General features: G+C 44.8%; 1 protein-coding gene and 1 long non-coding RNA gene across 2 annotated transcripts in view; both read right to left on the minus strand.

The window, feature by feature from the left end:
* Positions 1-1765: 1765 nt before the first annotated feature.
* Positions 1766-13296, minus strand: LOC127383776 (uncharacterized). Its single transcript, XR_007889294.1, has 3 exons — positions 8656-13296; positions 7773-7955; positions 1766-5685 (listed from the first exon to the last, which is right to left on the minus strand). It is a non-coding gene; the product is annotated as an uncharacterized LOC127383776 (long non-coding RNA).
* A 219-nt stretch (positions 13297-13515) lies between these two features.
* Positions 13516-27443, minus strand: part of MGMT (O-6-methylguanine-DNA methyltransferase) — a 148558-nt gene continuing 134630 nt past the window's right edge. The window contains exons 5-6 of the mRNA XM_051619813.1: positions 21170-21309; positions 13516-14440 (exon numbers count right to left, since the gene is read on the minus strand). Of these exons, the coding sequence (XP_051475773.1) occupies positions 14309-14440; positions 21170-21309 (272 nt within the window). The 3' untranslated portion in view covers positions 13516-14308. The remainder of the gene's footprint in view (positions 14441-21169; positions 21310-27443) is intronic.

The following is a 27443-nucleotide window of genomic DNA, read 5'->3' on the forward strand; positions in this document are numbered from 1 at the left end:
ATCTCCAGGCTCTCTGCTACTCCGTGTTGGAGCCATCCCTGCCATCAACACATCCAACTGTGACTTATTTTCAGGTGCCTTCCACCTTGGACCCAAACATAAAGTCTGTGACCACACCACAGACACACCCCCCAAAAACTTTAACCCTTTTTGCATTTTGATAAACAAACTCAAAGAAGGATGAAGACCAGCTTGTCCCTAATAAAATAACCTGCTGCTAAGCTTGGAAACCATCTCAGGCAAAACTTCAGCACAGACACAATTTTACTTTTGTGAAAAGCCCCACACACTTAAAATGGGATTCATGTGCTCCAGAATTCTCACAAAAATGGGGTTATATCAAGGAATAAACCAGAAAAATCTTCCTCTGTTCATCGGGGATTTCTGCTATCATAAAGTTTTGATTAGATGGTCTATATGTGAAATTGCAAATAAAAGTTTCTAGTGGAGTTTTTCTCAGTTACTGTGTCTATATAAACCTGCAGGTTAATGAGGGGTTGCCTGGGCATGGGAGGAGTTGGGACTGTTATGGGTGATTTTTTTTTGTGCAAAAAAAGAGCTAGAATTTTAAAAACATCACTTTAGAGCACTGCTTGTACTAACATTTTCTCGTTTGCACAGATGCAAAATAATCCTACAGAAATGCTAAGATTTCTTTTTTAAAACCATCACCCTTAACTAGTGCACAATTGCCTTAATGTTTATTTCTAGCAGCAATCTTATTAATTCCCATACTACTTCTGGACCATGCTTGCACTACAGAAACAATTTTAATTGAACATTTATTAAAATAAATGCTTTGTCAGGATATACCCACTCCATCTGGCTGCACTGGACAGGCATTATTTCCTGGATGTGTCTGCTTTATACAACATCTCCCCCCCCAAGCCCTCACTGACTACCAGAGCTGATGATTAGATTGTGGTGGGTTTTGCTGGGCAGCCTCTTCTGCCACAGCCCTCTCTGTCTTGTGGACATTAGCTTGCTCTTCACAGGACTCTTCCTCTTCTGCTGCACAGAACAGGGTTTATTCTGGAGGAACATTGTTAACCCCCCCATCTGACAAAAGGCAGAGATGGTCTATAAATAACCTGCCCTGCATGGCTGGAAGGGCTGGATTTTTTGCATGTGCACACTCACAATTACTGAGATAAGAGTTTTGATAAGAAATAAAACATGAATTGGGTTCCCAGCATTAAATTCTCACCCTTGAAAATAAAATAAGACAAGCTTTCCCCTTCCTCCCACCTGACCACAGGCCCAGGCCATGACTATAAAGCCATTTTTCAGCACTCTCAGCAGCCAAACATTATTTTTATTGCTGGCACCACGAACAAACCCAAACAGGAGCCATGCAAAATTCAAAACCCAGCAGCGTTGTGCAGCTAATCCTCTATTCACCATCATATCAAAGCACAGGTTTGGTTACTTTTGCAGTGCTTCATCTCCATGAAAGCTCCTGCTGCCTCTCCTGCCCGACCCAGGCCCAGACGCCCGCTCCTCTCTGGCCAGGCCAGGGGAGGTTAAAGCTGCTGCTCCTCTCAACAGGAGAGGTGGTGCTTCTCAAAACTTTGGAAAGGAGCTTAACATTCACTAAGCTGGTTGGGTTTTATTGATTTCTCATCAAAAGCCTGTGTGGTCTCTATAATAATAACTGCAAACTGCTGCAACACCCCCAACTTTTACGATTTATTTTCTGTGCACTGGTCATTTTTCACTCTTTTTTTTTGACAGCCTCAACCACATACTTCAGTAGTATTTTGGGGGGGGGGAGGTCCTTATGCTTTTTAGCATTTCTGCTCTGTGTAGAAGTGCCTTGCCACATACAGGAGCTCCCTGCAGGGTTCTGCAGTGCCCACAAATGGAGGAACATGGATGATCCTTCCACAAAAGGTGGATTATCCAATATTTTTCATTCCCAGCAGTGCTGGGAGCTGTGGGCACTGCCTGAGGTGGGGGCTTTCCTCTGCCTGAGCTTGGCCCAGCTCCTCTCACATCACTACAATCTCTCAACAATTTCCAGAGGCCTCTGGCATCAGGAAACCAAAGTGCTTGTGGCCTTCATTATGGTATTCAAAGCAGGTCCAGAGCTGGGAACTGAGCAACCAGGTAATTTTGTCATGCTGTTGGGTGGTTTTAGGGTTGCTTATATTGATATGACCCTTCCATAAGTGTGAAGAAATATTTATATTTCCTAGTTATGTAAGAACATATCTATTCTTATATTTTTCTGCATATTCTTATTTATATAAGGATATTTTGAGTCAGCTCAGCAGCACTAAGCCAGTTATCAAGGCCCAGACACAGCCCAGCACCCATGGTACCATGGAACTGCTCTGAAAAAATACACAGAAGTTATTTGGGGATTCCAGAGAAGGGTAAATAATAAATATTGTACCTTTTTTACCTGCACAAGCACCGTGACTTGCTAAGAAGCCCTCTCCCAGGAGGGTAACTCTGCAGTTTTCTTTATTAAGGCCAGAACAGCAAAATCGTAGAAGGTTTTGGTTTGGGACACATCCAATCCCTCCTCTTTGCTTTAGCTGAAATTTCCACAGTCTGGGTCAGACCTTTTCTCCATCAATGGATGTGTCATCAAAAAAAGACCATAAACACAATGGCAGCCTGTAAATGAGGCTGCATCTCCTTGCAGGTGGAAAACCATAGAGTCATCCTTACTGAACTTACTGAAAGCTTTGACATGGCCAAGGGCCACCAGCACATACACACCATGCAAGGACATGACACCTCTGAAGACTGAAGAAGCTTTCATGGGCTTTTAAAGCCTTTGCAGATGATTGGGTTGGTGCAGGTCCAAAAGCAGAAATGAAAACTGAGCAGCAGAGCATGTGATGTAAACCCCAGAGGTCACAGTCCCTGGTGGACCCTTCCCATTGCTTTCAAACAGTTGGCTCAAACCCAGAGGGAACCATTTGCAGACAATGACTCAGACAAAGGGAACGATGGGGGATGTGAAGGAAGATGTGAAATTGGTCTTGCAAAAAAAATGGCTGTAGTCAACACCTAGAACAGACACCAAACTCAGATATTCACCGGGAACAACAATTAACTTCCAGGAACTTGGAAATAAGCTCAATAACTGACTTCTGAGCATATTAGTTGTACATAATTCTGCAGAGCAATGGAGATGCAATGCTTCTATGAGGATTTAATCTGAAAATGATGGAATAAGCTTAATTTAAAAGAACATCTTCATTCATGGATGGTGCATGGTGTGGAAAATCAACAGTCAATGCACTTGGCTTGCTGACTGCTCTTGTCAGGCAGAGCAGACCCTGGCTCAGCACACACTATTTTTTCTTCTGAAAGCTTTTTTGCAAAAGATGGTTAAAGTTGCTCCCTGTCCAAGGAGGTAATGAATTCACTATAAAAACTTGACACTAATTATTCTTCTGACTGTGATAGCAATAACGAGGCCTAGTTTTTCTCAAGGAAGTGTAGATAAACATGACTTTATAATTACATTCTCTTTAATAACAGATTGATACATTTGCTGGTCATCAGGTTATAAAAATGAGTTTTGAGGGAAGATGACTGTAAGACAGGTTGAGATCCAGATGGGGATGGTTTTTGAGCTCAAGGATGCTCAGATCTGTAACTACAGCTCAAGGCCATCACTGGTTTCAGTTCAAAAGGTCCATATTAAGCTTCAAGTAGAACCATGTCCTCATCCAGCTTCTTTGCAGAGGAATGGGGTAGAACAAGGGGACCACAGCCTGCTCCTGACCACATCCTGACCTCTCCCAGCCCCAAGGGGGTGCACCAGTCTTGGATAGTTGCTGGGACCTTCTTCTGAAAGGTGCCACCACGGCCTACAACAGACCAACCTCAAGCTTTGCTGCCTTGCTCCTCAGCAGTGGCTGCAGATCAGTGATTTCTCCAGGAGCCTCTAAGGCACAGGCAGGTCACTCTCCCTCAGATGCTTTGGCTCCAGCACCAAACACTGGAATTTGGTGATACCTGTTTGCAGAGCACCACAAACCAAAGGCGTTTACTGGTTGACAATGTTGCACAGAAACAAAGCTCAGCAGAAATCCTCTGCAGTTTCAGCCTCTCTGTGGCTAACACCTCGAATCACAAAATCTGCTGGAGCACTTCATGAACAGAAAAAACATAAAAAAAAAAAATTAAAAATCCAAGAGACATCCTTGAGGAGAGGAAGGAGCCCAGCAGTGTGACCACCAGGTACACGTATGCCCATCATAATTAAAGAGAGGGACTTAAAAGATCTCAGGGAGCCAGGAGGTGCCAGGAAAAACTTCAGTGGAGGGGTGGCTTTTGGCTCAGACAGTGGGAAAGGAGGAGGAGTCAGAGGAGGCTGCTGACAGCAGGGACAGCTACCCTGAGCTGACAAAACTTCCTGGGCTCTGTGCTCCACCTGTGATGAATCGCCCAGACACACAAAGCAGGAGCCATCCCCCTAACGCATGTCACCCACCTCGTAACTCCACTTGAAACGAGACAACAGCAAGTTAAATTCCTGGGCCGCTGTCACCGTGTCACTTACAGAAGAAGCTGCAGAGGGGCACAGTTACCTGCTGGAGTAATTTGAACGGAAATGTCAGTTTTCATAACCTGTGATTTGAGGTAAGTGCCCGCCTAGTGCAGGCGGCTCTGTCAGGCAGCGGGGGCTGAGCTGCACACTGTCACCTCCTCTGGGCAAAGACCCCTCAGCCCCTCCTCCCACAACCCACCCAAAAATTAACATTTCCATCCCTGCACCACCCTTCATTCACATGGACCAACATTCTCCATCTCCCCCCGTGTCCTGGCCCGATTTTTATCTGAATTTTGCATTCTTTTCACAGGTATGTGCTGCAAAACCACACAGAAACAGCAGCTGGTTTGGAATAAATTGATTTGTCGAGGTTCACACTGACCTCTGGGCAGGTTTTGTCTGAGTAAGGACTTCAGAACATGGTCAATATGTTGTACTGCTAAATACTTTTAGGAGTGGCTATGTAAGGTTGTACACATCTAACACATCTGTGACAGATCCAGTCGATTCCTTGCGCTGGGTGGGGAAAAAATACTGGCTGTGAAAAAGTGCCACAATTTTGTCTAGTGCCTGCCCTTCAGTGACACCCTCATACCTGTTACAGATACACCTTCATCACGGTACTTTGGGATTTGAAAGGCAATGCTCCCAGTGCAGGACCTCTGCACGGATGTGCCTGGGCTGATTTGCAAAGAACCAGTACAACCAGTGCAGCAATCAGCTACAGCAGCTCTCAAATGTTTCACTTCAATCCCTTAAACATCAAACCATACTGATTTTGAAGCATCCAACCCCCCCCAGTTTAATCAAATCACAGCCTTCACAAACCCAGGATAAAGGCACCTGCAGAGCTGCCCCACTCAGAGCCAGCCAGAAAATAACCCTCACCCAGTGCCAAGACCTGTCCCAAGCCAGTAGCTATTCCATCACCTGCACCCACCAGGCCAGGGAAAGCCTGCACAGCCAGATCCCAGGCAGGGAAATGAATCCTGCATCTGCAAATTTCTTTTAACAAAAGGAGAATTCCTTGACCTGCCAGATCTGCTCTTGCCTTGGGAGGAGTTTCCTGGGCCCTGGGAGTGGCGCTTGGCTGAGCTCTGGTACTGGAAGCAGCACTGGGGTAAGTCTCACTTGTGTGTTTCTCCTCCTGTGATGAGCAGGTTGCCCTATTTCACAAAAAATAAAAATTCTTGTTGTCCAAAAGAAAGGATGTGACAGCAGGATATTTGGGCTTTGCCATCCTCTGGACGCAGGGGGTAATAAAGACACCATTAAGCATTTACACCTTGCCCACAGTGCCACTGGGGTATCTCCAGGCAAAGTAAAGCACAATTACTACTATTTTTACTTTGAAAGGCGTGGCTGACTGAGGCACTACATGGAGTGGGGTGTTTTTCTTTCATGCCAAACATAAATATGGCAGGAGGAAAAACGTGAAGCGAAAGGAATGGAAAAAACAAGCCCAATTTAGATTTTGCCTGCAGGATGACTGAGGAAGCAAGAAGCTTTCCTGGCTTCAAAACAGCTACTAAGATCACAGGTGGCTGTGTTCTGAAAGGGTGGAAAGCAAAGCTCTCTCTTCTCACAGTGTCCTTCTCAGGCATTCTCCTCCATCACAGCCACCAGGCTTTGACATGTGCCCGGGCAGAGGAGTCCGGATCCTGCAGCAACACTCTGTTGGACTATAAACCAATGGTATTTGCTTTACCTGTGCACTACCTCCCATGGAACAAAACAACATTTACATCTGGGATCAATTTGCTTGAAATTAAAGTGCAGCTGCTATACCTCTTCCGCATCAAAAGTACAGTGTTAAGGCTGCAACATACAGACAGTTACATGTTACTTTGCATTGTAATATTTAGATTTGTGTCATTTTCCATCTGAAGTAAAAAGCATCTTTAAATAAATGAGTAATCTCGTGCTACATATTTTATGGGCTGTGTACTCAGCAAGATGCATCCACGCGTGCCACGTGCTTGCACTCATCTCCAATTTCAAACTAGGTATTTGGACCTTGAATTTTAATGCCTGAATGAAAATGGGGTGTAGGAATAATTTGAACTGCGTGCTCAGAAAAGTTCTGCTGTGTTTGTATGAGAGGGTGAGACAAGCTCTGCAGACCCCTCAGGGAAAAGAGGAGCTTTTCCAGCCCCTTCCTGCCAATCCCTCCCCCCTGTGCTCCTTCTGGATTGCCTGTTAGAGCAATGATGCACAAGGCTTTGCTGGGCAGGTGACAGGGCAGCTCACCAGAAGCCACTGACCTGTGTGCAGCCACCACCTGCACTTCCCTGAGCACAGGTGTGTTCCTCACATCCTCACACTGAAGTGACTGCACCCAGCCCTTGTTAGTGAGGTGTAAGTCACTGGAACTCATCCAAAGAGAGACCAAGACCTTGGGACCTGTGACAAAGGGACTGGAGCTACAGGCTGATTCCTGCTGCTGTGCCTACAGAGTGGTTCCTGCTGGTGAGACCAGGCTCTGAAGCATGGCCCTGGGGTTACCTCCTGCTCTTTGCCTCTTCAGGGCATGTGTTATGGAATCACAAAATGGTTTGAGTTGGACATGACCTTAAAGGCCATCTAGTCCAGCCCCTCTGCAATGAGCAGGGACATCTTCAACTAAATCAGACTGCTCAGAGTCTCAGCCTGACTGTGAATGCTTCCAGGGATGGGGCACCTAACACCTCTCTGTGCAACTTGGCCCAGCATTTTACCACCCACACTGTAAAAAAATTTAGTCCTACTATCTAGTCCAAATCTCCCCTCTTTCCGTTTAAAACCATCACCCCTTGTCCTAATGCAACAGACCCTGCCAAAAAGTTTGTCCCCACATTTCTTATAGGCCCCCTTCAGGTCCTGGAAGGCTACAATAAGGTCTTCATGGAGCCTTCTCTTCTCCAGGCTGAACACTCACAACTCTCTCAGCCTGTCTCCAGAGCAGAGCTGCTCCAGCCCCCTGATCATTTTTGTGCCTCTCCTCTGGACTTGCTCCAACAGCTCCATGTCCTTCTTCTGTTGGAGCCCCTGAGCTGGACACAGCACTGTAAGGGGTCTCACCACAGTGGAGCAGAGGGTCAAAACCACACAGTACCTGTGCTGATGCCACCACACAGCACTGTGTAGCACCTCAACAAGTGACCTGGCAGGAGATGGTGGCATCTACCACCATATCACCTGAAACAGAGTCCTCCAGCTGCAGATCGTGGGTTTGGCTCCACACCATGTGGCCATGGACAGGAACCACTATTACCTGGACATCTGGAGCAGCACTTTGTGGCACGTTCTCCTCGTTGTCATCAAGCAGCTGACATCAAGATGGAAGTCTCCAGCTCCAGAGGAGTCCTGCCATGTTGCTGGTGCCTCGGGACCTCCAGTGATGGGTAAATAACTTACACGGAGTCCATGAAGACGTTCACCACTTCAATGGAGTCCACTGGTAAATGCACAGATAGGACAGTTCCTATTTAGATATTACTTGACAACACAGAAAGGCCCACGTTTGTTGGCATTCAATGTCAAAAGGCAGCCAGCAACACACAACTACAACACATCATTTTCTGAAGCTTGGGGACAGTCTGGTTCCCAATGTTCCCTGCCAATTTTACCTAGCACTGCTGCCTCTTGGCATGTAAGGCTTGATATTTTACTTCCTCCCCAGATCACCAAATTCAAGCCTGATGGATTGCTGGCAGCCCAGTGTTGCAGTTGGCAGAAGGAAATGTAACACAACCCAACCCTCACAACTGAGCAAGCCTTTACAAAAAGTTGTGGTGATCTCCCAGAGCTTTGGGTCCTCTTCCCTGGGGCTCTGCTGTGCCCCAAATCTCAGGAACATGGCAAGAGCCATGTAAAAATCGTAACATTTCCTGCCGAAATTAATGCTATTAACCTGCTTTTGCCTTCCAAAAGGAATGATATCTGTGACTGGAAAGAGGAGAGGAATCTAAATTTCCACAGATTTCTCCCCTATGGCTCCCAGCCAGAATTATTCCAGTTTCCAGAGAAAAGGGTCCCTACAGTTTCAAGAGCACACCTAACACCTTTCTCATTTGGTTTTACTGCCAGTGGCAAGAAACAATTTCAGAGAACTCTCAAGCAAACAACTGTGCAGGGCTCAGAGCAGGACAACTCACTGAAATCAAGACCAACCGCTGTGCAGCTCCTTTCCCACGCAGAGTATTCCACCTTAAACTGTGGGGTAGAAACAAAACCTGGAAGTGCAACATTTTCAAGCTATAATATCCTCCCAGCAGCTGCAGAATTTTAGGTTTTGGTGAAGATGAATCTGACTTCTTTTTCTTTTTCCAAGAGTCACCCACGTGCTGCTGCCACCGCTGGAACCTGCTGCAGAGGAACGCCAGCAGATAAACCGCTGTAGGACCTCAACATCTTCTGCTCCAGCTTTGGCAAAAGGAACTTTTCCAGCACAATCCTGCAGTGGCTGACATAAGGACACAAGACTGTGAAAGACAGGATGCTGCTCATCTAAAACAGCCAGATTATGTACCTGGACTTTATCCACTGCCTGAAGAGAGACAACCAATTAGTCCAACACAGCTTCTTCCCCCTACCCAGGTTGGAAAACAGATTGAAGGGGTCAAAAAACTCAGAAGGCTCCACATGATCTGACATTCGCCTTGTCACAATTTTCTTGACAACCAGAAGGTTGGAGACAGTTTGCTGGTCACCAGGAGCTGCAGTACAGGAAGACTGATTACTGAGCTGGGGACAAGAAACCGGTCAATTAACGCTCTGCTTGTTCTCAAACAGTGATTTCTTCAATAACTCAGGTTGGGTTTAGTCTGCTCTTTTTTAGAGGACAAACGTGCTGTAAAGCAGTAGCTGGAATTTACAAACATCGCTTGAGTTTGCAGACTCCCACTGTTGCTTCTGCAGCCACAGAGGAGACCTCCAGTGACCTCCAGTTCAAGTGATACCGGGAGGTTCAACCTTCACTCCAGTGCCACCTTCTTGCACTCAACTGCATTTCCACAATAATCTCTGGCAAACTTTTCAAAAACAACACACCAGTTTCATTTCCATCTTTGCTTTTCCTTCCCACTGGCCACAATAAATACAGCTCTCCACAGAACTTGGTGGTTGCACAGGAAGTTTCTCAGCCTCTGACACAGGAGTGGACACTTCCCTTTCACCACTCCCACAGTGAGGTCTGTACCCACACCAGCTGCTCCCCTGGTGTTATCAGGGGGTTAATCACAGAATCATTTTGGCTGGAAAGACCTTTGAGTCCAACATTGACCCACCACTGCCAAATCCACCACTGAACCACGTACAGTTTCAAAATTTTTCAAAACATCACAGCATGCACCAACAGAAATACGATTATTTTTTCCTTGTGATTGACAGAGTTTTAAAGATTTAAGTCAAGTCTGGATCAAAAAACACTTGGGATTCCTACTCCTGGTGTCCTGCCTATTCTGGCCATGGTTTTAAGAGGGAGCTGAGCTGTGTTGCTCAGGCAAGCTCAGACCCAGACCACTCTGATGGCCCACTGTGAACTGAGCCATGTTTTCTACATGGAACTTCATCACCTCAGTGTTCACAGGGAAGTAAAAATGATGTCATCGGAAGGTTCTCTTCCTTAGATAAAAGGGTTGCAGCTGTTTTTCCCAGTTAACTCCCACCAGCTCTGCACTTGGGGTCATGCTGAGGGTTATTTTAATTAAACACCACTTCTTCCAGCCTGCCTAACCCCGGCTGGTGCCTACCTTGGGTTGACCCCCACCCTTGAGGCCTCTCTGGGGCCTGGCTGGGCAGAGCCCCTCTCTCTGGCCTCCGTGCTGGTTAAGCCCACACCAAATTAGTGAGCAAAGGCTCTGCTTTTTACCTCCTTGGTACCTTCATGCGGTTTGCAGCAATAATTTCAGCCAAAGAAGAGCGATGCCACCTCAGAAAACAGACCCTGGGTGATGGCAGCATGGGTCCAGATCAATGGGCTCCACGTCCTGCTGTGGCTCTTCGTAGCACCCATGGTGGAGGTGATGGACTAGAGCCCCCATTTCTGCTGGTTAGATGAAGATTGGACAAGGAGGAGAGCCCAGGAAGAGTCCTCCAGGCTCCTCAGTTCTCTGCCATGCTCAAGGACTACTCACTGCAACAAATAAAAAGCCCTGTTTAAAATAACTAAATAAAGCACTTAAAGAGGTTTTAAAAAATTGATAATGTACTGTATGGGATCGATCTTAATTACTGCCCAGGTGGACTTTCTGTCTTCTGGCTTTTTTCAGTGAAAAGAACCCACCCACCCATGCCAGCCACTAATGAGAAACGTTGAAGGCTCGTTAACGACATCCTTTCATCAACCCAAGGTGCTGCCAGTGCCCCGAGCTCATGTCAATTGTCACCTTGGGGTCCAGCTACTGCATCCCGCCCTGCCGGCGGTGGCTGATGGAGCCCAGACCCATCATCTGCTGCTGCCACGGGCTCCAGGCAGGATCCTCTGGCTCCAGGAAGGCTCCTCTGGCTCCAGGAAGGCTCCTCCAGCCCCCAGCCCTGCTGCCAGCTGCCACCCACACGTTACCTCACACAGGCCAGGGGCTGGTCTGGATCAGGGTCTCCATCACTGCACCCCCCAGGACTGGGAAGAAGTGAAAAGGAGGTGGCTGCAGCAGTGGGGATAAGGGAGCCCCTGCTCACCTTCCCTCCTATAATGGGGAAAAAAAGGGGTTTTGAATACGGGGGGTGGTAAGAAATACTGGATTTGCTCCTCTCTAAAAATGCGCGCAACAAAAGTCAGTGATATTAAAAGCCAATCACCTGGAAATCCCAGAGTTAAGGACAGGGAGATATTAAAGGTTATGCTGGGGTAGGGCTTCTGGAGAAGGAAAAGAGAAAAACTGGAAAAGGGAAAAAAAGAAGAAAAAACAAAAAAAATGAAGAGAAGAAACAAAGGAGCTAGAGGAAGAGAAGATGAAAAGGAAAATGAGGGGAAAAAAGGGAAAAAATAAAAAAGGAAAAAAGGGGCAAAAAAGAAGGGAAAATGGGGGAAAAAGGAGGAAAAGAAGCAGAAAATGGAGGAAAAGGGGGGCAAGGGAATAAAGAGGGGGAAAAGGAAGAAAGGGGGGGGGAATGGGGCAAATGAGAGGGAAGGGAGAGGAAGGGAGGTGGGGAAGATGGAAAGGCTGGGAACCCCACTCACTCCTTTTCCAAGGATTATTTATTCATTACTCATCCCCCACACAAGCAATGTGAAACAAAACCAGCCCCCAGTGCCCATGGCCTCTGCTGAGCTGTATTTGCACCAGGGGTGTTCCTGGAATGCCCCACTGGGGCTCCTGCCCAGCAAGGACAGTGCCAGGCCCATTTTCCATTGGTTTTCCAGCCGGCCGTGGCAGTGCGGAGTGCCCGGCTGCTCCACCGGGCAGGGCAGCTTTACAGAGAGGCCTTTGAACAATGTTTCTATTCAATTCCTGTAAGAATATAAAAGGAATTACAATTAAATCTGTAAATGCAATTCTTGGAGGATTTTCACTTTCCTGTAAGATTCTTACTGAGAAATTACTCTTGAAATAGCACATAAATCTTACAGTACTCCCCTTGGATTACTGTGCTTTAAGTTTTTAAGCAATCCTTCTGTATTTCTTATTCTTTCCTTGCATGAAGCAGGTCTTCAGCACCACCTTTCACCATAAATAAACATTTTAATACCAAGTCTATCTCTTTTGACCTGGGTGCAATACTTACCATAAAGATGACAATTTTGAAATCTGGTAAAACATTGGGAAAAATAATTGAATGTAACAAGCTGTGAGATTTCTACAAGGAATAATGATCTGTGATGTTACCAGAAACAGCAGTTTGAAATTAGTGCTCCTAGTCAATAATTTAGTATTGTTTGTAGGGTGATAGCACTGTCCTATCAACTGTGTCAATGCTTCTTACTCAGCTGCTACACCACATCAAGTACCACTGACAAAGCTTGAGAACTGCTTAGAGAAATTAAGTGGGAACTATATGGGCCAAATCTTTCTTGCCCTGATCAGATGACTAATTTCCTCTATTTCAAAACAAATCGGGCAGCATGAGGGAAGAAAATTTGGGCACAGATCTAAAAATGTCCCTACAATGAATTGGTTTTCTGTTTTCAGATGCTTCCAGGATGAGCTCATGAAAGTGATCTGTAACGATTCTCAGGCCCTGGGGCTCTTTTCCATTTGGTATTGATACATAGGATGTACTCTGCATTTTTCATTCTGGTGTAAAACAGTACAGCCAGTGTAGCTGCAATGCTGCTGTAGCAGGAAATATAACATAGTCCTTCAAAAATATTTCTGTTGGCCTTAGAGGGGGTGGGGGGGAAAGGGAGGAGGGAGGGAAGAATAACCCGCTGCAAAATTCAGTTTCTTCCATGGTCAAGGGCATCTATTTCATTATAAACGTAGCTCCGCCAAAACAAATATTATTTTTTTGAATCTTTCATTATCTTCCTTGCTCTGGAAATGGGCTAAACCAGCATGTGTTGGTATTAGATGCTTGCAGGGCCAGCTGTCGTGCCTGGCTGCACAGTGTCTCAATGTCAGCAGTTCAAAGCACGGCGAAGCTGAGGGGGGAGGAAACTCAAGAGGTTGGAAGAACCCAATCCCAGGCAAAAAAAAACCCAAAAAGGACACCCCCCAGTTCTCCACTCAACCCTTCTCCCTCCTCCCTGCAAAAATAAAGACAACCACCTTAAAACCAGCACGAGATGTAAACGTGAGAAAGGTTAAAGTTTGCTATTGCAACCATTGGTAGCAATGCATTATAAAATACATATATAAAATACACCCAAACTGTACATATTATAAGGCTATATTTTTATCTTGGGGTTCTGGTGACACGTCCAAACCACTTGAGCTTTGCTTTCGTGGTTTATATTGCCACCAGAAACCCTTGATAAAAATACAGCTTTATATGGTACAGTTGGGTATAGTTTATTTTCTCCATCTATCACGCACTGTGTTTTATTTATAAACATACACACAGACACTTGGACATGCAAAGCAGGTTTTTTTATTCAAGTAATTCTAAGGTATCAATAATACTATATTAACTAACCCATTGTAACAAAATAATTTCTTGGTTGGCAATGGCCTTTCTAAAGAAACATCTTTGAAAATATGATAAAACACATTAAAAAAAAAATATCAGTATTTCCAGGTTAGAATTTATGATTCCCATACTGAAAATTTCAGCTTCTGGTAGCTGGTACTTGCAGAGAGCCCTGCTTAAACCACCTCAAAACTTTAGCTTTAATGTATCTTGAATATTTGAATCTTTTCAACTGAGAGGCTACAGCTGAGAAAGCTTCACATACCAGAGAAATGCAAGAATCTGAAGACAAAACATGAAATTACAAAAGGAAATGTGCTGCTGATAAAGATGCAACGACGATCAGCTTTCCAACATTGTGCCCAAGTTGTGCTAATCAAACTGCTTATTTAGAAGATGCTTCCCACGTAAAATTTGTCAACTGCTTGACAAATGGCCCTCCCTCTGCCTTACCCATGCTTTAATGGACATTCAAAGTAGAACAAAACGGGAGATGGGAACAAAAATCAGTGCACAACTGGCCTACTGTACTCACTCTGCTGTAAAATGCAGAGAGAAGCAAAGGCAGGTGAGCTGTGTCCCTCAGGACACATCCCACTTTTTTAACACAGTGGTGCCACCTCACATTCCACTTGGGATGTTGCATGATATTTATATGTCACTCAGATATTTACCATGTTGCTGAATTCTGCCGGGTGCTCTGAGAGGCTTGTTAAGTGGCGGCTGGGCTGGGGCCCATCAATTTGCCCACTTCTCCTTCTGCAGCCTCTCGTGTGACAACAGCCACTCTTTCATCAGGTTTCCTCCTCCATAGTTGCCCGTCTGCCCGCTGCTGCGGATCACCCTGTGGCAGGGGATGATGATAGGGATCTGGAAAATAAGAAAATCCAACCAAAAATGAGGGAGGGAGGGAGGGAGGAAAGGCTGAGGCTCAGCAGGGAGGAGCTGGCCAAGGTGTCCATGAAGCCACCGCTGAACCGCTGGTCAGCTGCCACTGGACTGGCAGGGACAGGGAGGGAGGTGTCCATGTTAGAGATGATGCTGGTGGCATCAGGCTGTGTCTGAGGAGGATGGGGAAGTGGTGACATCAGGACCAGCTCCTGGCAGAGCTGCTAAGATGCAGGAGCAGCCCTGACCAAGGGCTCTGGAAACCAGCCCAGCACCTAAGGAAAAGTAAACACGGACAGAAACTTTAACACACAAATAAGATGTAAAGCCTTTAAAGGGTAAGTCCCATCTATAAAATCCCAAATACAAAGCTCCATAAAGAAAAATTTTTCCATAAAGAAAAACTTTTTTCCCTAAAGAAAATTTTCCTGCCCTGTGCCAGCCCCATCAGGCAGCTGGGACCTCAGTGCCCAGGGTGGGTGATGAGGCCTCACAGACCAAAATGCACACGAGGAGATCACGGAGGTCCAGGATGACTGTTAATCACCCTCCCAGGATTAGAAGAGGCCATATAGTGTAGTAGTGCTACTACAGCAGTACCTATAATGGTTGGACCAGATGATCCTTGAGGCCCCTTCCAACCTGGCATTCTATGACTCTATATTTCTGGAAAAAGAACAGGCCACTGAGATGAGTACACCCATGGGGGAGCTTCCTCAGCAGATCCTTCTCCTGCTCCAGCCCCTGCTGAAAAATTCCATATGAGAACACGGTGCTATTTATTATTTAACAGCAAGTCAATCCAAAACGGGTTGTGAATTTTTTAAACCTACAACAGGAGAGATTTAATTCACACCTAACCAATTTAAAGAACTTTTTCTCCTCCCGCCTTCTACTTTGTATCATTTATAGCCCAAATGTCACAGATTCTAAAAAATCAATGCAAGAAGTTACAAAATAGACTGATCATGGGGAGAAGTACATTAGTGTGGGTTTATTTATTTATTTTTTTATTACAAGTGATTATCATAGTTGAAGGACACACCATAAAAAATGTAATACATCATCTCTAATCACACCCTCTGTTTTGGTATCTGCACTGTAATTCAATGGCAATGACACAGCTGTGAAAAGAGTAACTCACTAAAAAGTGCAGTTTTCACAAATTTAGGTATTTTAAGTTTATATAGACAACTAAATTATGTACTGTATACTGATTTATTTTCATCCTATTGAACAGTTATTTCAGTACAGCTCAAGCTACGCTCACAGGTGAGTTTGGGGCACAAGGACCCCGAGGTAGCTGGAGAGCTACTGGCTTGAGCTTTGTAAATTTGAGGGATTTTGAGGGATTCTTTTTACAGTGTGTTATTATGGCCTTGCTGTGGCTTTGCCACTCAAGAAAATCTGCTCACTCCTCATCGTGGTTTATTTAAAAATGCTTCTACTAGCTGCTTTATCTGGAGGTGGCAACGGCAACGAGTGAGTTACAACTCCAACTGAGCACCAGTAAAATCTCAACTCCACACCGTGCCATCTCACTCCTGGTTTGTGACTTCTTCAAATAAGTTGTTTTTTTCCAAGTGTTTTCCTGGTTTGGGATTTCTCCCCATTTCCAATCCATGTGTGTGAGTTACCACAAAGCAGATTTTCTTGAGTGGCAAAGCCACGACAAGGCCATAATAACGTCCTGTATAAAATGTCCAAGGTTAATTTCCAATTTTTTTAAAAATATAGAGAGTAAATGAGTATATTTTCATGGTAAAGCTATAAATCTTGCTGCTGACATGGGCTAAAACCTCCTTCTGAGCCAATTCCCTGCTGCCGCTCAGCTGGTGCAAAGACTTGAACTGAGGGGGGAGTCCATGTACCTGGGAATGTTGTCAGGGAGGTAGGTTAAGGACTTCTGCTGAATTGTGCAAGAAGATGGAAAGTGTGCCCAAGTGGAGTAAAAAAAAAGTGTGGTGGTGTGAGCTGACACACTGCACAGGGTCCTGGATGCTCCCCAGGTTGGTGCAGGACCTGTTCACAAACACAGGGACATGCAGCTGTGCCTCTTCCCAAGAAATGTAGCTTTTTCCATGCCCAAAATAAAGGATTTCACACCAAATTTGTCCTAACACACACAAGAGCCCATACATCACCCTCCATAGCACCAGGTGGGAAAGCAAGCATGGTACAAAGGCTGCATCAGAGCTATAATTTTAAAATATTGAATATTACTTCAGTTTGGCTTAATTGTGGTGACAACTTTGAGACTACTAAAATAATTAAACCTGCTAAAATTTATTAGAGCCCTAAGGACATTTTAGAGGGAGTACTACCCTAGTCTGGAGCTTTAATGCCTCGGCTACATTTAATGTAATTTTTATCAATAACCAAGCAGCTCATAATATTACAGCTCTGCTGAAATCTTCATGCTGTGAAATCTAATTCATCTAATAGATGAATCCATCACTTACACAGACCCTACCTCAAACGCTATAAAACTTCCAAACCCATAGATTTGTCTCCAACAAAATAATAACATGAAGGGGCCCCGGGATCGATAACGGAGTCCCTCTGATTCGGGCACCAGCTGAATATTTTCTCCAACTTTGCTTTTGTTCTTCTGGGTCGAGGCCCACAAGGGAAAGAGCTTGTTTTCACTCGCAGCCTCATCAATACCTAAATCCTGGTGAACAAGTGACACTGAGAAGCTGTAATCAATAGCTCCCTGTGCGTTTTTTTCTTCTGGTCAAATGGTTCAGAGCTACTGACAGCCCTGACACTCAGAACATGATGCTAAATCTTTATCAACAGCCATCTGGGTGACTGGCAGAACAAGACTCGGGCGGTCATTAACGCTCGTGGCAATCTGTGAATAAACTAACTCCTCGGTAACACGTTTGTTTAGAAAAAAAGGTGGGGGAAAAAACTCCCTGCACAAGGGATCGATCGTCTTTGAACTGCATTTAGCAAATCCCGTCTGTGGAGGGAGTGGAGCAGTGCTTTGCAGTGGCCCTCTGCTCCTGGAAGGGCTTTCAGTTTGAGGCAACAAGAACCTGACAATTATGTTCAACTGGTGCTGGGATGGAGACCTCTAGAACCTGCCAAACCTGGCTGCCCCAGGCCTGAAGAAGCTCTGCCAGAGCTGAAACATCATGTTACAATGTACAAGAGTCACACTTAACAAAAGATAAACATAGAAACATAGAATGGTTTGGGTTGGAAGGGCCCTTAAAGATCACCCAGTTCCAACCCCCTGCATGGGCAGGGACACCTCCCACCAGCCCAGGTTGCTCCAAGCCCCATCCAACCTGCCCTTCAACACTGCCAGGGATGGGGCAGCCACAGCTTCCCTGGGCAACCTGGGCCAGGGTCTCACATTTGCCCACGTCCACTTGCTTATTCTGCCCCTCTTCCCCGACAGAACCAAACAGCACCATGTGCCCAGCATGGCTTCCTTGTTATCACCAGCCAATGAAAGAATCAATGCCCGAGTAGTTTTGTGTGTCCACAACGTTTCAAATCCATACTTCCCAATCCTCTCAGAAATGCATGACTACTCCTCCCAAGCCCCAGTGTTTAAAACCTTTTGGCTGAGTAACATCCCTGACCTGGGACAGCTCGATCTCAGCACTGAGTTGCCCACTTCGCTGGGCTGTAGCTTCAACAGTAACACAATGGGAGGGAATATAAAACCCAACTGCTGCTAAGAGGCTGCTGAAGATGTCTTATTTAAGGCAAAGAACAGTCATTTAGGATGGCCTTGGACTAATCAGCCCAACAGTCGCCATCTCCCATGAGTCCCTGTGATTTCTTTTTGATCCTCCTCTACTTGTCTAATGAGATTTTTAATTGAACTTTATGGGCTCCCTTTGAGGACCACAGACCTCGCAGTCAATCTGAAGTGCAGTAAACTATTGGAAGTTTCTCTCACGAAAGGTGAGCCAGCCCCACCATGTCCTTGGCATAAACTGAGGCAAAGATGTCACATCTTTCAGCTGCTGCTGGCACCTCCTCCACCTTCTCATAAAGTTGAAGGTCATTGTATGAATTATGTGAAGAACTCAACTAGAAAGGGGAACCTGTGGGACACATGCTACCAAAATTAAAGACTGACCCCTGATTTGTAGAAGGGAGAAGTGTCCTGGTGTTTTGTGGAAAAAGGTGAGATAGGCAATTTTATCAACATGTTTGAGCACTAGAGCAATGCCAGGCTTGGGGTTATTTCAAAAGCTCATTTTCACTGTTATTACTATCTTCATTAAATCATGTTTATGATTCATCCAGCATGCTTATCATTTAGTCATTTTTAGGAAGCATCTCAAGGTGCAAACATGTCATGATTTTGCTGTTCTGCACAGCTTCTGCAGCTATCATGACTAGAAGCATCTACTTTTATTTCACATTCCCAATGAAAGCATTTCCCAGTTTCAGCTTTGCTCCTGAGAACAGAAACCACTCATCTGCTGCTTCACAAAACATCCCATTTCTGCAACAATTTTGAAGGAATTGCTCCTCAAACCCAGTTTTTATATCCTGAAGCTTGGGTTGCAGGTGTAGCATCGTGTGCTGATCCGTTACCAATGCTGCAGTTGACACGATGTGTTGAGTTTAATGAGCTGTTTAGTTAGATCCAAAGCTCAATATCTCATCTGATAAACAGACTGCAAGTGTGTTTATACACCTACATGGGTATCCTACAGCTCCTCGCAGGTTGCACACTCCCAGAGAAACTCTCATCATGTCTAATGGATTTAAGCTTCCCAGCTCAATAAAGGACACCCTGGTATTTTAAGTGTATCAGATTTCCCTACGAACCAGTTCATTTGAGCAGCACAGAGCTGTGTTTTGTCAATACCCTGCACTGCACTTGACAATAGCAACTATTTTAATATGATGGAATGCTTTCCAATATAATATGGTGTACATTAAGATAAGGCAATACAATGCAAACCTGCAGGAAACACTTCTCAAAGAATAACAATATAGTGTTGTGCAAAAGGAGATGTAATTGCTGTCGCCTAGAAATGTACCCAGCTTTGCCCTCAGGCTGCAGTGGAGCAGCAGCATCCAAAGTAGCAGTAACAGCAGGTTGTGGTGTGAAAATTCCTGCTTTTTCCCCTCTGAGGGAGGATGAAAATAGTTCTGAAAATATACAGCAAAGCTACTGCATTTTTTTTTTAAATGGGGTCCTATCTTATTATTATTTCCCATACTATGGCTGCAGTGTCTTCTGTCCCCAGCAGAAAATGTTAAAGCCTCTTACAGATGATAATGTATAGCTTTAGGCAAAAAGAGCTATATTAATGTAATACTACCCCAATGTTTCTTATTAGAAAGATTAAAAAAAAAAAATAACCAGTGCTGTAATGAGAGCTCTACCTGCTCCAAAACACACTTTTATCCCTACACATCTCCTGTAGTTCACCTGTAATTTCATGCATATTCCACCTGTAAACACACACATAGTCCCTTTGTACTTCATGTGAGCACCTCACCACTGTGTGTCTCATACTTCCCACAGAAATCTTTACCTGGCCCTTCAAACCCACGAGCTGCAACATGCAGGTTGACTATGCACAACATGCAGGATGATTTTCCGAATGAGGTGAAATATAGATAATACCTGGCATTGCAAAAAAACCCCTCACCTTTATTATTTTTATCTGTAAAGACACTGGCTCCTGGGAAAACAGATTTTCTAGCTCACTTTGCAACTCCACATTGCAGCCTCATATGTATCTTATTAAAAAAAATACTGAGAGAACTGAAAATGTAAAAACAGCAGAGGAGGTCAAAGATGACTGCAGAAATAATGCTGGAGAAAAGGAGAGGAATTGGGGTATGGAAAGACACATGTTGCTCGGGGCAAGTGGTAATGAGGGGAAATATGCTGAAGAATGGCCAGAAAGGCCACAATGATATTAATATAAATCAAAGCATTTTTTATTTTTTTTTGAAGGCAAGTGGCAAGGGAATGATATAGTGGTGTTCTCTAACAGCTCTTCCCTTCCTTTGCCCAGGGACTGGTCCCACACCAGCCCATGTGCTCCAGGTGCATAAATACATTCTGAAATCTAAACCTGGACAACTAAAAGAGAGAGAGAATTATTGGGAAGACAGACAAAGACCCCAAGTATTGTAAAAATATTGTTTTTTCCAGAATCCATGGGCCTAACCTAGAGCTCTGCTCCCTCCAGTTGGTTCAAACTCAGATGACTCACCTCTAACGGAGAAACGTTGTTTGCAGCTGGTCTAGAGCACATGGGAAAAGTGACAACTTGATTCAAATGTGTACCTGCAGGATTTAACACCCCTCCTCTTCCACATTTTCAGAAACATATCCATGCCAGAGAGGATGTACTGCTATTAATAAGTAAAGCTACTCAGACCCTGTCAAAACTGAGGTTTGTGGGGGGGAATAAAAGACTTCCCTCACCTAAAGATACATAAGAAAGTTTGAGAACAACAAAACGTGCAGAGGCCAATGAATTAAACCAAGTGCCATGTTTCCTTTTCAAATCCAGTGCCATAAATGGTGGGGAATAAATCACATTAAACTGGGTTGTGCATTATTGCTGATTAAAAACACTTACTGACCTTATTACTCATGGTAGACCAGTTTTCATAGCAGATAAATTTAATCTAATGACACTTAGCCCGCAAAGCTCTCTAAATGCACCACCTTCCACCAACTTTGTTGAGAAGTTGATGTGAACTTACCGGGTTGCTCCTCATGGCTCCTCCCACTGCTCTGGCTGCTCTGCCATTGCCTGCCAGGTCAGCTAATTGCTTGTAGGAAACAGCCTCTCCAAACTTCACGTCTCTCAACAGGGTCCACAACACTTGCTTGGTGAAGGAATCTGCCGAGAGGGGCAAAGCAAATAGGGTTGGTATGCATGGCTGAAGAAGATGAAGTGTTCAAAAAAACCCAAGGCAAGGCAGAGGCTCAGCAGCAGGTTTCTCATTCAGAAGGCAGCAGCCCCACCACTGCAGCCTGTGCTACTGCATTTAAAGACATGATTATTAGAAAGGGCGCTTCAAGTAACCGATCGCTATAAAAAAGGATTTAAGGCTTTGATTTTCCTATATTTTTAATTTGCTTCAAGTACAATTATCCTGTTAACTCATACAATGTGGTTTTTCCATTAAACTGGCAGAGTATAAATTAGCATAGAGTCAAATTAAAAAGGGAAGAAATAACCGGCTCTACCTATCTGACAAAGCCCTCGCATCTCCAGCTAATTTCCAACTTCAGCTGGGACACGTGGCAGAAGAAGCCCTAGAGCCAGTGGACTCAGTATTATCCTGCCTGACTGCATTTTATAGCTGAGACCCCCAAGCTACTGCTCAGCACTGCAGACATTCCAAAACCTAAGGACTAGCTCTGACCTTGAACATACAGCACATCCTTAATGATACAGGGCTGAGGGAAAAAAATATATATAATGTCTCTTCCATTATTTTAATTTTAATACGCCAGCAAATTGCTTCAAAGTGTTCCAATTGCTGAAATAATGAATAAGCAAATGCATTAGGACCAGCTTCCTTCTCACCTTCCCAACCCAGGATTACTTGACAGAAGGAAAACTGATGGCCATGCTTGGGGTTCAGTCGGGTTGAACACCTATTGCTCTTCCAAGGCACTTGGAAAAGCTTTGAAGATCTAAGTAGGGAATAACTTACTGAGAGGAGTGAGCTGGTGAATAAGGGGAAAAAAAAAAAAAAAAAGAGAAAAAAGAAAAAATAAAGGAAAAGAGACCCCTTCTCCCAGCTGAGTTAGCTTCAGTCTCCTGTTTTGGGAAAGAAACAAATAAAAACATTTTCTTTTCTTTACTTGTCAAAAAAGACATTGATTAAGTTACATAGAAACAGAGCAAAATGTGATTTTGTTCTTAAAGGAAACCCATACACCATTATGTGTGTGTTAAATAATAAAAATCACTTCTTAACTGAAGGGAATGATAATCACTTCATTGAAAAAATCTGTTTAGTCTTTATTATAACATTAAGCAAATTAAACATCAGCATAATCCAGGTGATACGAGAAAAGGGTCATCAAAGAAATTAACTTTGTTGTTCATTAATTTACATGGATTAGTAGAGGGCAAAGAGATAGCAAATCTGCTCTAGTTTTTTATGATATAATTTCAAAATGTACACCATTTGTGGCAGTAGGGTGACTTTGGGGTTAATCAGACTGATTTGTCCTTTTAATTGCTTTCTATTCAAAGAAAATTCATTAGATAATGTTCTCTTCAAAATTCATGAATCAATTTAACTGAAGAAACCACATTAACAGCTTTGGGTTCATTAGCACAAGCAGTTGTGTTACTAGCTGATTGCTAGGAGGGCTTCCTTTGGCAAACAGATTTTGTTTACTGTGATTCCTTCAGAAAGGTTTATTTCAAATCAAATTGTTACTTCTTATTTTTTTTTAACCTTCTTTTTAAGCTGGCAAGATTAGTGTTAACCTCTCCAGCTCAGGGGTATGGGGGAATTATTGCTTGATGTCATCTTTTAAATCAATGGAACTCAGGGACTGCACGTTGCCAGGGCCCAAGTCCAAAAAATCCTCTTTTTTTGCCCTAATTTTTGGCAAGGGAGGTGGTGGGATGGGACATGAAAGACCAGTAACCTTCTGAAACCTGTAGGAATAAAGGGAGCAGCAGGTGCAGCCTGGGCTGGAGAATGGGGCAGTTCCAGAGCCCCTCCAAGCCACAGCAACACCGTGCCAAGTGATGCCCAAGTTATTGAGCACCTTTTAACCCACTAAAAGAGGGACAGAGATTATCATCCTCTGACAAGCAGGGGCAGAGATTACCCTCTTCCCAGAGCCACTGCACATTTTTCATGGGAGAACATCTTGCACCCACATAAAACACTCAGAGTTATAGTTAAAAAGAATGAAATATTTAGCAATCATGCACATCATTTTAAAAAGTATCTGAAAACTCCATTTCATCCTGTAGGGAGCAAATGCATTAATTAGTTTAAGCAGCTCTAAGAGACGGTGCCAAAGACTGTTATTAAACTGTCTGCAAGTGTGAGTGCCTGTAAGCATAACCTGCCCAAATTAGATGGCTGAACTTTCACCAATTTTCAGCCTGTGCCAACATTTTATGCTGTTAAGTATCATTATAAAGTGCTGTAAAATACGCCCATAAAAATTAACACACACACAAATTCTCTCGTTACGTGGAAACCCTCCCTACCTCTGTGTGATGAGGATGCCCAGAGCATCCCAGGGAGGCAGATGCCAGCAGAGCAACAGCTGAACTGACCCACATCACATGCACAGGAATGTCTGAGGTCTCCCTTCCCCTGCACTCATCTACACCTCACACTGCACATATTCCCTCCAGGTGGCTGGGCTCTGGACTGCCCTCTTGCCAAGAAACACAAGTTATGGCCAAACAGAGCAACTCACATTGCTTGGTGCTGTTTCCCCTTTAAGCAACCAACTATCTGTCAGATTTTATACAAAAATGCACACTGCACCAGTTCCTGCTGGGAGCTGGAGCTGCATCAGGAAGGTGGGGTGAAGGTGGACTGAAGGATGGGGAAGGGAGAGACAAAGTTTGGTTTCCAAGTCTCCAAAGCCCTGAGGACCCATTCCCACCTTCAGCTGCTGTTCACAGCACCCAGGGACCACAAAGGTAGTTTGGAGGGTTTCACAGATTCACACAATGGTTTGGGTTGGAAGGGACCTTTAATGGCCATCTAGTCCAACCCTCATGCCACGGGCAAGGACATCTCCAACTAGATCAGGTTGCTTAGATCCCTGTCCAACCTGACCAGGAATGTTTCCAGGGATGGGGCATCTATCACCTCTCTGGGCAGCCTGGGCCAGTGTCTCACCACCCTCAGCGAAAAAGTTTCTTACACCTTATACCTAGTCTGAACTTCCCCTCTTTCAGTTTAAAACCATCACCTCTTGTCCTGTCACTACAGGCCCTGCTATAAAGTCTGTCCCCATCTTTCTTACAGGTCCCTTTAAGAAGCTCCTACTTCACCATTCTTGAATTGCTGGACAAAATCCTCCTAACTGCTCCTTAGAGCCAGCCCTGCCAACTCAGCGGCAAATTGGCACCGCGCTGTCCCGCCAAGGGTGGCTGTGCTGGGTCTGATCTGAAATGAACATTTACAGTAAGTTATGAGCCCCTAAAAAGAAGGGCCTACCCTCAGCCTGCTGCTACTGCCTAAATGCTTCAGAGATGTCTTAGGACAGCCTGCTGGACTTGACTAAGAGGGGTTAAAGACCATGTTTTGCTTTCTCCTCAACACTGATTGCTGGGGATGTTTGTCTTCCTGTTCCCCCTGTTTGATTTTTTTGTTGTTGTTTTGGTTTTGGTTGTTTGGTTTTGGTTGTTTGTTTTCCCTCAAGGGTGTTTGCAAATGTAAAGAAACAGTTACAAACACTCAGCCCTTCTCACCGTCTTTTTCACAGCCTGTCTGGGCAACTACATAGACAACTTCTTTGTTTTGACACCCATTTTCACTGTTACTACTATCAGCAAAATATCAAGCATAATGCTTCAAATATACTCCAATTTGTCCTCTAAGCTGCAGCATGGAACTGCAGAATCCCAGACTGGTTTGGGACACCTCCCACTAGACCAGGCTGCTCCAAGCCCCATCAAACCTTGGACACTTCTAAGGATGGAGCAGCCACAGCTTCTCTGGGCAACCTGGGCCAGTGTCTCACCACCCTCACAGGGAAAAATTTCTTCCTAATGTCTAATCCCAATCTCCCCTATTCCATTTTAAAGCCATTACTTCCCCATCCCTCCCTGCCCTTCTCCCAAGCCCCTCCCCAGCTTTCCTGGAGCCCCTTCAGGCACTGGAAGGTGTTCTAAGGTCTCCCTGGAGTCTTCTCTTCTCTAGACTGAACAACCCCAAGTTGCTCAGCCTGGATAGGACACCATGCTTCTCTATGTTTTTCTTTATTTACATGAATCTTTCTCACCATCTTACCCTTAATCCACAGATCATAACAGTGAAGTTGTGTTTCTCGTGCATATTGCAGTGCCATGACTAAAGAAGTGATGTGCCTTGAAAATACACTTCATGTATCCCCAGTAGTGAAAACATTATACATTCATTCTACATTTACTTGTATATAAATTAAGGTCAACTGCAAAGTATTTGGACTAGCAACCATTCAAGGAGGTGACCAGAGCAGCCTGATCTAGTGGGAGGTGTCTCTGCCCGTGGCAGGGAGGTTGGAACTAGATGATCACTAAAGTCCTTTCCAGTCCAAAGTCTGGGATTCTATAATTAAGCATTCAAAGATTCAAATACCCCAAATCAACCCAGCCTGTAAAGCTGAAAACAGCTGAGTCAACTTCTCCCTCCAACGCAGCACCTTCGGTGCACACAAGTCCTTGCTGCAGACCCTGCAGTGCCCAATTCTGCCCCAGCACAAGCCCTGTGCTGTCTCTTCTACTATTTTCTGAATACAGATGCAGTTGCATGAGTAAATACTTAATGAAATTCAAAACATCAGTTCATAAATATTAGGCAGCCCACAGTAAAACCATTAGAGGACACCGGAGTGTTGGATAATGTGGCTCAGGCGTTATCTTGTGCTCTCCCACAGGTCACCATGTTCCCCTTTCTGAGCAGTACAGAAATGGGGGCTAAGGGAGTGCTTTGGTAATGCTTTTATGGATCGCCTCTGCATGTTTGTGTCTGCAATATGTAATATAATAAAATACAAACACAACTGTAATTTATAAACATACTATACACCTGCATGTGAAAAATGTACCAAGGTGCTTTCTCCTAATACATCTCACATTCAGGTTGGCTCCCACTAAGTGGCCAAGCTATGTGAAAACCCAATTAATGGGATCCTCCTGATCTGTAGTTTAACACAGTTTTAGACGCAGATCCCTTCAGACTGCTGAAGGGGTTGGGGGGCCAAATTCTATCCTTAGAAGCAAGTAAGTCTCCCTGGACCTCATCCAGCAGTATTTCTGCAGCTTAAACTCCCTGGAAGTCAGTGGGTGTTTTTACTCAAGCAGTAACTGATATTCTGACCCATTTTTTGTGAGTAGCCTTAGCAGCAGTTTGCTGTGCACTTCCAGGAGCAGGATATAACTGCAGAGCTGATGCAAATGAGGAGTCCGACCCTTTCCGTGGCACGTTGCAAACTTCCCCAGCTTCCCACTTCCAAACACAAATCCAGGCAAGGTTTTATGCAGACTAATGACTCCTTAAGCCATAGCAACTTCATCTAAGCTAAATATCCATGCCAGACTTGGAATGCCATGGCATCCCTGAATAGGCTGGGGCTGGGTTTTGGGAGTCTGCTAAGATGGAGGAATGGCCAAGCACTTGCCAAGTGGCCCTCAGGCTCTGGCACAACCCGTGCCAGGGCAGAGCATCATCCCCTGCCAGGTGATTCGTGCAGCAGCAGCACCACCATAGGGCAATGAAGAAGGTCCTTGATTACCCTCTGAGCTGCAGGTAACACACCAACCTGCAGCTGCTTCAGCAGAGGAGAACAAATGCTTTGGATGAAAAGACAGAGGAAATCGCAGTCTCTTCCCAGCCCACAAAATATGCCAGGGAACTCTCGCATTGCAGAGGGGATGGAGGTAAGCATAAAAACATTTCTTTTTCTCTGACACCAGCTCTACATTGATTCCTGAGAACCCATCCCATTTTCCTACTACACTTGTACTCAGAGACCTGGAGAACCTTCTTCTCTGCATCAGCTCTTGCACTTCCTCTCTCCCTACCCCAGCTGCAGTTGAGCCCAACGATGCTAAATCAGACCATAAACAAGAACATCTTTATTTAACTGCTGTTACGGACCCATAACAATCTGCTGGGTGGGAAGTGGTGGGGAAGGGCAGGGCCCACCCCTATCCTGCAACACAGCCACTATCTCCTCACCTCCTCTCAGCCTCTTCTAAGTCCCTATGGGTGGAAAATCCCGAGTTCCCTCTTGAACTTCACTAACAAACCATGTTGTGTCACTGTGAGT

This window comes from Apus apus, chromosome 4 (assembly GCF_020740795.1).
Source record: "Apus apus isolate bApuApu2 chromosome 4, bApuApu2.pri.cur, whole genome shotgun sequence".
NCBI classification, from domain to species: Eukaryota; Metazoa; Chordata; class Aves; order Apodiformes; family Apodidae; genus Apus; species Apus apus.